At 28.5% G+C, this 11,105-nt stretch overlaps 2 protein-coding genes across 2 annotated transcripts; both read left to right on the top strand.

The window, feature by feature from the left end:
- The first annotated feature begins 35 nt into the window (after window positions 1-35).
- On the top strand, window positions 36-4,007 carry LOC111038471 (fumarylacetoacetate hydrolase domain-containing protein 2-like). Its single transcript, XM_022321595.1, has 7 exons — window positions 36-446; window positions 518-593; window positions 681-821; window positions 905-1,064; window positions 2,186-2,357; window positions 3,485-3,572; window positions 3,653-4,007. Exons 1-7 carry the CDS (start codon window positions 196-198, stop codon window positions 3,722-3,724), a joined length of 960 nt encoding a protein of 319 aa, XP_022177287.1. The 5' UTR covers window positions 36-195; the 3' UTR covers window positions 3,725-4,007.
- Window positions 4,008-9,732: 5,725 nt separating this feature from the next.
- On the top strand, window positions 9,733-11,020 carry LOC111038473. The gene is made up of 3 exons (XM_022321598.1): window positions 9,733-9,814; window positions 10,383-10,623; window positions 10,696-11,020. The coding sequence occupies exons 1-3, from the start codon at window positions 9,733-9,735 to the stop codon at window positions 11,018-11,020; spliced, it is 648 nt and encodes a 215-aa protein (XP_022177290.1).
- Window positions 11,021-11,105: the final 85 nt, after the last annotated feature.

Genomic DNA, 11,105 nt, shown 5'->3' with positions numbered 1-11,105 from the left:
TTACTGATTAATGATTACCGACATTACCTATTTAAATGATAATTATTATCGATATTTTTTATGAGGAAATTGTAAAAAAAAAACCAATTAGGTACCTTGAGTACTTGAGAATATTAGATACTGCTATAATTTTTATTTAAACATCGAACAATATATATAAATATATTTATAATTTTAATTCACATTAAAACCAGTATGAGTTTTAGCCGTATTTCATGTAGATTTCTAAAAACTGCTATTGTAATACAGAACAATATCAGAAGTCTTAGCAGCACTAATCACCAAGCAATGCGATTTGTTCAATACAGAGACGGTTGTGATCGAGGACTGGGTATTCAGCTCAATGACGGTGAATCATTAGTGAGCTTGAACGGTGCAGATCCGACTATTCCTGTTGATATGGTATCGTTTTTACACAGTGAATACTCAATTGAAAGAATTGAAAAGTTGGTTTTAAAATAACTAATTAATAGGTACAATATAACCATTAATTATATACTATGTTTTTATGTTGAAGGATAGTTAAAGAAAAAAAGAAAGTTTTGCGGTTGAATCAGGTCGAATTACTACCGTGCATTACTAAACCAGATAAAGTAATATTACTATAATAATTATAATTGTTATTCCTATACCTACTACTTATTTTTATTTCATAAATGATGTATTAAAATGTGTTTCAGGTAATATGTGTGGGGCTGAATTACAAAGGACATTGTGACGAACAAAATAAACCATATCCAATAGAGCCATTTTTTTTTTCAAAATTCCCAAGTACAATCATTGGCCCAAATGATGCTGTAAGGCATTCATCAAAATCAAAAGTAAATAGCTAGCTGTAAAATTTTCCAATTTTATTACATGTGTTATTATTTTTTTTTTTATTATTAATTTTAATGATTATTAGGCACTAGATTGGGAAGTAGAAATGGCTGTAGTCATTGGAAGTACATGTAAGAATGTAGGTATTGACGATGCATACAAATATGTATTTGGATACACTATTGCTCAAGATATATCAGCAAGAGATTGGCAGAAAACTAGAAATAATGGACAATGGTTGATCGGTAAACTTTTAGTGTTGTATAAATTTAAAGCTGGGCACTAACTAGTTAGAAAGTTACTATTTAAGTAACATTCTGATTTAACTAGTTAGTTTTAATTTATGATAACATTGTAAAGTAACGAGTTGAATTTAATGTGCAAAATAATCTAATTTACCTTGTTAAAAACAATATGGAACCAACTACTTTTGTAGTTTTTATTTTCATTCCAAAAATCCAAATGTCCCATAAAACTGCTGAGTGCCGACTATAAGTATCTTAGTATTTATAGTCGTGATTATTATAGTTGTACAAACAATTTACAATTTTTAAATACTCATAATTCCCTTTAAAATTAAAATATAATAAAAAGCCCATGAGAAGCACTCCATAATAATCTTACCTTTAATTTTAATAAGAGGTTATTCACTCTAATTTTTAGGCTAACTAAGCTAAACATGATCTGCTGAACGTAAAATTTGATATGTTACGCTCTTGTAAGATGGAGACAACATATGCGGGTATAACATCCTCTGAATAATGAATATTGAGTATTTTCAACTGTAGGATAAAAACATTTTTCATCTCATATTATTTATATTTTATATTTGTTATAGTTCTTGTCATTCACGTTAACTACAGCACTTATAGTTATACTAGTATTTATATTTATTTTTTTGCTATACTTTCTGTGTTCTAATGACAAATATTCCAATATTGTTTCTAAGAAATTAAGGTGTTATTAATTACTTATTACCTATCTTCTTGAAATATTTAATCAAATTATCAGTTCAATTTAATTTTTCTATCGTCAACAATAACATTTAAGTTATTAATTTATTTATCTAATTCTTAGCATATTTTGAACAAACTTTTTAAATTTTTATTTTTAACTATAAAAAAAACTAACTTCTAATTTCTACTCAAACTTAAGTTTCTATTTTCACAGAACTAGCATATAACTAACTAAGCTAGACATTAGTAAAATTTCAGAAATTAACTTCTATTCGAACTTGGTTAGTTTTTCTATTTAAGTAACTTAACTTTAACTAGTTGAAGTAAATGCCTAACTTTCCCAGCTTTGGGTATAAAAGATCTATTGTACTAATATTTATCAAATTTTAAATCCTTAATTAATTTTATAGCTAAAAGTATGGATACATTTTGTCCTTTGGGATCAGTTTTGGTGCACAAAAATGAAATTCCTGATCCACATTCACTACAAATAAAATGTTCAATTAACGGTGTCTTGAAACAAAGTGGTTCAACTGAAGAACTCATTCACCGAGTTGATAAACTAGTTTCATTTTTGTCAAAGTAAGAACATAGTATGATAATTTTTATTGTAAATACATTATATTTCAGTTTCATAAAAACTGCCTAGCTATACTTTTATCTCAATCAGTTTAGTACACTAGACTAATCATTGACCGGCGCCTCACCTGGGCTCTACACGCCACAGAAAAAAACTTTCCTTAAATGGGCCTCTTCGGTTGCTTATAATATTTTTATCTAATAAACATGCTAAATTAAATATCAAATTACTCATTTACAAATCCTCAGTTAAGCCTATGTGGACTTATGACCTCCAACTTTGGAGCAATGCCAAAAAATCCAATCTTAACAAAATACAAACTGTTCAAAACAAAATTATACTCTTCGTCACCAATATCCCACCGTATACTTATAATTTTACTCTCCACTCTGACTTAAAAATAAAAACTATTCATGAAGAAGCTAAAAAAATTTCAACAAACTGCCTTCTCACTCTAACCTTCTTATATCTAGCTTAGCCACTTACACAATACCAGGAAACCCACCTATGCGTTTTAAAGGAATCTGGTACAGAGATCTTCTAAGTCAGGGATTCTCAAACTGTGGTACTCGTACCCCTTGGGGGTACTCAATATGTTTTAAGGGATACATTCATAAATATTTTTGAGATTTTTTAAATACTGATACCTGAATAATGTTTTTGAAATGACAAAAAAATATCTTCATTAAATTTTTTTTTTATTGATCTTAAGCCCGGCAACTGTGGCCATTAGCTGTAGTAGGTATTGTAGGTTTGTATTGTAGGTTTTTTTTTTTGGCACGGTAGGGGGAACACACGTGTTTGTGTTTGGCAGAATTTTTTTTTTTAAGTGGGCACCCGTAGGTACTGCCATGCCCGTGTGGTGGGATGGCGGCAATTCTCAACATCCGCCGTGACTCGGCTGAAGAAAAATGCCGCCCAGTGGCCGAGAATCGAACCGGCGACGGCTGCGCCGCTACCGAGGCTTAGACCCCTCGGCCACCCCGTCCTCCCTTCATTAAATTGTATTTTGCAATATCAGAAAATATATTAGAATTTTTTTATATTTTTAAGTATTAGAAAATTTAAACAATATTCATATTTAAAAATATGTTATTGACCAACACTACTAAAACCCAAACATTTTTAGTTTGATCACATTATTGCCAGGAGACATCATTCTTACTGGAACACCTAGTGGAGTGGGTGTATTTCGAGAGCCAAAAGAATTCTTGAAAGTATGACTTATCTTAAATAATTTTACAATAACAATAAATATCGCATTCATAAAAATAATATTGTTTTAACATGTTTTTAGGTTGGAGATATCATTGAAAGTGAAATATCATGTATTGGTAAAATGGAAAATCCTGTAATTGCAGATAAATAATATTCGAGACTGTTATTAGTATTTGTAATTCTGTTATATATGTTAATTAATTTGATTAGTTTCTTAACAAATTTCCTGAAGTTATTTTTTAATGTATACAATTTATGAATTTGAATAATTTGAAATATCATATATGTAAACTATTATCAAATTGTAAAAATGAAACAAATTGTTAAATCAAGAAAAAACAGTAATTTTCAACTATTTATATATTGTGAGAATGTGAACTTTGCAAACCAAAAATTACATTTGTTTTTAAAATATATGGTTATGGTTTTTGTTATTTGCATTACACAATCACAAAGTTTATAAAGAGTATAAATATTCGAATCTTAGTATCGAAATAAATAATAAAAAACAAAATAAAAATAAAAAAAATCCACGAATAATAAAATCTTGTTTTTAAATTTGATGGAACACAATCAACTATAGTTGAAGCTTGCACAACATGTTAGTGTATGGCCTAATTAATTATATTATTACATATTTAATCATAATTTTATTAATTATTAATTTGATGAATACTTGTAGAAATGAGTTAAGTAATAGGAAGACAAATTTAATAAAATATATTAAAATAATTAATGACATTAAAGATGATTAAATAGAACAAATTTGTGAGTAGGTAGCTTATAAGTTATTACATTTAATTAATCGGGCTTAAAACTGGTTAAACTATGTTCCTAACTCTAAAAAAATATATCGTAGGTTCATGAAATGTTCACTGAATGTTTTTATCCACTTTGTCTATACACTTTAAAAGTTTATAAATATGTTTAATCATATTGAGCTATTTATAGGCATATGAATTTTTTGATTATTAATTTTTTTTTTTAAACTAATGTCGATAAAAAAATGTTTGCTCTATCAAAAAACTTGAAAATGTTATACAAAGTTCCTCGTAAGTTTCGATTAGTGGAAATTAAAAAAAGTTGAGTGTAAGTCTACAATAATATTTTGTGAGCAGTTGAATTAAAAATGTTAACAAAATTCTTAAAATCACGAAAATTTGCAAATTATTTTGAGTTGGACATTCATAAAAAATTTTCTTTTCATATCTAAGATTTAAAAAATTAATGCAAGATTCCCTACAAGTTTTTCGAACTTAAACAAAAAAAAAATTCCACGGGAAATTCAAAATAAATTTTTATGATTGTAGTTGAAATTTTTCTTTTACTACTTTCAACAAAATGTAATAGATTTTCAATATCTATTAAAAAATATTAAAAATACATAGGCACAGTTTTTTTTTTTACAAGCATTTAAAGTTCAAATTTTTGCACAATTTACGTCATTCAAAATTTACAAATAATTTTATACCTAAGGATTGACAATGTACAACAAATAAAGTAGGTTATTCTGTTACCAAAAAATCTAAAAATATATTAGCACATTATTTTTTTTTAGTTTTTTTATGTTCAAATGTAGAAAAAGTTACATTTAAATAACCAATAATAATGATTTATGTTATTTTGTTGTTAATTAAAATATTATTTGTGGATTCTCGAAACTTTTAAAGTATATTAGTATATTTTTTACATACAATGACTTCTCAAATGTATTTTTTTGGCAAAAATGAATTTAATGTACTGCGTAGAACTAATGCTTGCTAGTTAAAAATTTACTTTAATCACAATATTATCATCAAATACCTATACTAAATTAGTGAGTAATATATAAGAGTGACAGACGATGGGCTCAGAATTTTTTTTTGTACACAATGGTTTTTATATCATTTAATTCAAATTTAACTCCATCCATTACTGTGGCCAACTTGTTACCTACTGTACAGTAGACCAACATCCACTTACCCGCGTTTTTTAGTTTTATTTAATAAGCGATATCATTTTATTTATTTATTTATTTATTTTTAAACTTAAATATCAAATTCACAATGTATATTATCGATTTATATCACAGTAGTATACTAAATATAGGTTATCAGTAGTGTTAGGATGTTGATGACCTAAAAACACATAAAAAATCAAAAATGCCCTAACAAAAATGCAAAATGCCCTAAACACTTAAAAAATTGAATTAAATAAGTGAAAAAATGCATTTATAAATAATAATTGTTATTAGAGATATGGGTGTAATAATGGGTGTAATAGTAATTTAAAATATGAATTATAATTTTAATAAACAATAGTGTACATTTACATTTTAAGCATTATATAAAATTACTAAAAATAAATTAAAAAGTAAAATATTAATAGAAAAAATAGTATTAAAAATATTCTCGTTAATATTCATATTATTTTTTCGCACTGTATAATTAAAATGTATTTAAATGTGTCTGATGTTTTCAAACTAAAGTTGACAACGTCAATCAGTTAATAAATGTTTTAAAATCTGAAATTTGAGAAAATTGCCCCACGCATTATGCAAAAACTACCAAAAATTACGTTAAAAAACAAAAAAAATGCATAAAAATGCAAAATATAATTAGAATATTCTGCATCAAGATAGCATGAAACAAATTTTTAGTTAAGATAACATTGTGTAGAATCAAAAGAAAAAAATTGCAAAGGTCATAAACTCATAAACATTCTAACTTAAGTTATCAGGCTATCGGTGTTCTTATTTGTTTGGAACAACAACATTTTAGACGAAACACTAGCTGATTGTAATTAATTGTATTCGTTGTATATTTACAATTTACATATTTATGTATAAACTTTAATTAATTTTTTTAAACTTAGTACCTATTCCTATTGCAGCTTGTATATTAATCTTAGTCAGTTTTTGGGACTTCTTCCTTGTGGTGTATTAGTGTTAACTATTAAGTTATTTGTATTGAATTTGCTTAAAACATAACAATAGATACAAATATTGATAAAGCTATTGATATATATTAATGCTAAAGAAAGTAAACTTGATTTTTGAATATAATTTTTTACTACTTGTATTCCAGAGTTTTAGATCTAACAATAGAATACCTAAATTAATAAAATGTGACTACTAAAAATAATCATTGATATTGTTAGGTGAAGTAAGGTAAGGTTACCCGGTGCCGGTGTCTGCTTGTTGCCGTTCATAATTATATTTTTATTAGCACAAGAACATGCCTCATTCTTATAATATTTTCAGAAAATATAAAACAGTATATGTAATAAGAAATTATTATCACAATGATACACTTTAAATTAATAATAAATTGATAGTGATAATATACCATTTATATTTAGACACATGTGGGAACGTGCATATTGTATGTATATGTGTTTGTAATTTTCAATGTTTGTGTGTGTGTGTGTGTGTGTGTGTGTGTGTCTTGTGAAGGAAAATAACATAATATTGTCGTATGCTCAGAAATAATAATAGATAATGTCATAATCCCGTAGGTATAGTTTAATTTATACAATTGAAAATTAATACAAATTCTAAAAACATCAACCGATTGACACTCGTTCAATGTCATCATCATTGATCTCAGACTTCAAAGACCGTTAAGTTGCGACACTCGTGTATTATTAACTTGTAAGCTATTCTGCATTTTGTTAATTTAGTTGAATATCTTATTCTACCTTTATTAAAATCAAATTTTTTCGAAACATTATATTTTCACATTAATTTTTGAAAATAGACAAAGTTTGCCTTAATAAAAAAGAAATGGATGGTGCTGCTAAAAATCGACTTGCTAACAAAATAAAATTACTGCAAATATCTGAAGGATCGAAAACAATTTCTGATATGTTTAATAAACAAACGAAACTTGAACCAGTTAGTAACTAAGTAAGCTATAAAAACTTAAAAATTATATTAATTTGTGAATATATCATTTAGTCATATAATAGTTGACAGAGTTTTAATTGGTATAGGTGTATACCAAGGCATTTTTATAACATCTCTGCTACATTATATTTGCAAATGATGTTGTTACATAGCGAAAAGAGTTGTAACAATAAAAGAAAAAGTGGGTAAGTCGTAAGTGGATGTCTTTCTGCTGTAAATTAGGTGTCTAGAAAGTAAAAGGTCGCTGTCCTAATGGTCAATGGATGGTAGGTATTAAATTCAAATTCAATGATAATAATATAATATCATTGTATACGAAAAATGATTCTGAGCGGAGATGGTATATTAGTGGATATTTTATAATGTAATTTTTTATTATTAATACGGTAGCCGGTAAGTAGAATTAATATTATTCATTATTTTATTCTTAAATTATCAATTATGTTGGAAAAATATTATATTTACTTGAGTGAAATTGGGCTGTTTGTCAAAATTTGAACTTTGAATGATTATAAAACAAAAACGTGCCTATGTATTTTTAATAGTTTTCAACTGCAATTGAAACAATATATTAAGAGTCTTGTATTAAATTTTTAAGCTTTTTGACACAAACCAATACAATTTTATTGACATTTATAGAAAAAAAAAACAAAGAAAATGAAAATCAAGAATGTCCGTCAACAGCTTAGAACAAGTTTGAAATACTTTGTAAATTTTATCAAGTATACGAATTGATGAAATAAACATATAGTGTAGATTTCGAGTGTTTACAGTTATTCGTTTTTGAATTGCAACAAAATAAGAAAATCACTAAATGAGAAATCGAGTTATCCAATGTTGTAAAACTGTCAACTTCAAACGCACATAGAAATTTAATTTGACATTCCAGAAGAAATTTTTTTTTTTTGATAAAGGACAAACTTATAAGGAATCTTGTATTCAATTTTTACATCTAAGATATAACAAGAACAATTGTTATGAATTTCCAACTCAAAATAATTTACTAATTTTCATGATCTTATGAATTTTGTCAAAATTCTAAATTCAAACGCTCATAAAAAATTATTGTGAATAGATCCTCAACTTTTTTTAAATTTCACTTTAACAACAACTTATGAGGAACCTTGTATTACATTTTCAAGTTATTTGACAGAATGAAAATTTTTTATCGACTTGAGTTTAAAAAAACAAATAATGATCGAAAATTTCATTATGCCTGTAAATACTAAATAGTTCAACACGATTCAAAATATTTCGAAACTTTTAAATATTTTGTATCTACGATATTTTTTTTTTATAGTTAGGTATATAAAAACCAAAATCGATTTTTTCAAAAATCTGGTTTCCGTAAAATCCACGTTTTCCTTAATTTTTTGTTTGTTTTTTCCGTTGTTTTTGAAAACCATTGAGATTTTTTTACATTCGACCAAGTATCAACTAAATTCACTTTCCTACCAGAAAAATTGCTTTCGAAGAAAATCGAAGCACTTTTACTGCCTAGAACCTTGATGACAGACACAAAAAAACACATATCATAGTAAAATCAAAGCATTCATCGCTCCGCTCAGAAACTAAAAATATTTAAATTATAAAATAAATGATGTGGGAATGGTAATTTTTTGTGAAAGTGCGAGTAAGCGGTTACTTTTTATTCATTTGGGTCTGTTAAAACCCTTGCCCCCTCAATTGAAAACTGAAATGACGACACTGCACAACTACCACCTCCTCGACAGCCAAAAAAAAAAAAATTAATTAAACGATACTAGTACACTAAAGTTACTATAGTTGTTTAAGCGGTAGTTAATTATAGTCTGTAGTAATAAAACGTCGGAGGAGCATTAAATATCAATATCGAATATGCTCTAGATTCTAGAGGCTGATGAACGATGGACGCTATCGTAATCTCCAAATACATCTTAAAAATAGATCAGACATCTACATTCTAAAATGTTCGCAAAACCAAAATTATTGAATTATTTTTGGCGGTTCAGTTATTTCCCCTACGCCGGACTTGGATCGCTTGCTGCCTATTGCATGCCGATCCTTGCTCTAGCCTCTTCCCAGTGTTCAACCCAAACATTTAAATTTAAAATAAATAAGAAATAGCCAACAGTTTATATATTTTATTTTCATTTATTATAAGTAATTTAATTTCTGAGTTGTCGAGGAAACAAAAATTGTTTGTTATTATGATCGTTAAACACTTGTTTGAAATTATTTTGAATTATTCAATACAAGTCAATTGAATCGGCGCTCAATAATCCAGGAAAAAAATGTTGAAAACCACAGATATTTTTGTTTTTGGTTTTTTGTGTTCGTTACAAGGGCGATTGGATGGTTTCCCCACACCAAGACGTATGTATAGAACTAGTATATTAAATGACAATTGTCAATTGTTCGAGTTAACTAGTCATATATTGATACTAAGAGCATCATTTGTTTTTTTTTACTAAATCTTAAATATGTGCAGCATGGCCAATTTGTGTTCAGCAGAAGTGCAAAACCTACGTTGTGCATTAAGCTTGATTATTAGTTTGAATTGATCTAATATCAAACTTAAAGTTCAGAACATTACCTATCTGTGTTTTTACTTTGAATTTTTTCCAATAACTCAATTTTAAATCAAGACATGAGCATTTTTAAATTGGAACATCTTACATACCTACTCTCCACTCACAACACAGATAGGTAGTGTTCCAACTGCATACGTTATTTAATAGTTAAATTCACTATTAGCAGTAAACCCGTCTGCCGAACGAATATTTTCCATGTCGTGGTGGGTTAGATAGACTAGAGGGAGAAAACAAATGGTGTGATGTTTATATACATCTTTATGTTCCTTTTATACTTAAAATATCAATGTTGTAACATCATAATAAGTACCTATGATTTAAAATAAAATGATACTCTTCGTTATTTCTAGCTATGCCCAACCTGGACGGCGGCGTGCGGTCCACGGCTCAACCATCGGCTTCGTACAGCAGTCTTTGGACGTTTCCCGCAATGCGACTGCATTCATCATACAGACGTGACTGGATTTCTTCCACTTCTGTACTGTTGTTACCGACGACCAACCGCAATCGAATTTCGTGGTCGTCCTATAGCGACAATGGTAAAGACAGGATTTGGTCGTCTGGTCCGTTATCGCCACCGCTGTCCGACCCGTTATCGCCACCGTTGTCCGACCCGTTATCGCCACTGTTGTCCGAATCGTTATCTCAACCGTCGTCTGACAGCCAAGCTGTAATTCTGCCATCTGAACAGCGACCGTATCCTTCTTTCGACAACAAAGATATGAGTAGGGTCTTGTATGATTCGTCACAAATTTTGCTGGCCGATAGTTCCATGAGCATTTCTCCGTTGTCCGATAACAAATTGAAGACTTCATCGATGTCGTCATGTGCCATGAGACTGTCCAACTTTCGTCTCTCAAAAGACGAAGAGTCCCCAATGATACTGTTTGACCAAAATGGCAAGATGTACACAAACTACTACCCTCCCGTCCGCCGTCGGGCACCACAACAAAAAACTTATGAAGCCGATGGGGGTCACCGGTATTGATCGAAATGGTAGGTTGGGTCTACAAATAATAATTACGTTTTCAAGTCAAATAGGTAGCAAGTTTTTAAGTCTTCTTTGGCCTTTT

The sequence above is a fragment of the Myzus persicae genome, unplaced genomic scaffold, assembly GCF_001856785.1.
Source record: "Myzus persicae strain clone G006 unplaced genomic scaffold, MPER_G0061.0, whole genome shotgun sequence".
NCBI lineage: Eukaryota > Metazoa > Arthropoda > Insecta > Hemiptera > Aphididae > Myzus > Myzus persicae.
Note: the sequence above shows the minus strand (reverse complement) of the source record. Positions and strands in the feature narration are given on the sequence as shown.

Bases quoted from the DNA above. Each gene is read 5' to 3' on its own strand.
- LOC111038471 (XM_022321595.1), top strand. From the start codon at position 196: ATGAGTTTTAGCCGTATTTCATGTAGATTTCTAAAAACTGCTATTGTA. The intron at 594-680 runs GTAATATTACTA...AATGTGTTTCAG, and splicing joins GCATTACTAAACCAGATAAA to GTAATATGTGTGGGGCTGAA. The intron at 3,573-3,652 runs GTATGACTTATC...ACATGTTTTTAG, and splicing joins AGCCAAAAGAATTCTTGAAA to GTTGGAGATATCATTGAAAG.
- LOC111038473 (XM_022321598.1), top strand. From the start codon at position 9,733: ATGTTGAAAACCACAGATATTTTTGTTTTTGGTTTTTTGTGTTCGTTA. The intron at 9,815-10,382 runs GTATGTATAGAA...CGTTATTTCTAG, and splicing joins TGGTTTCCCCACACCAAGAC to CTATGCCCAACCTGGACGGC. The intron at 10,624-10,695 runs GTTATCGCCACC...GTCGTCTGACAG, and splicing joins TCGCCACCGCTGTCCGACCC to CCAAGCTGTAATTCTGCCAT.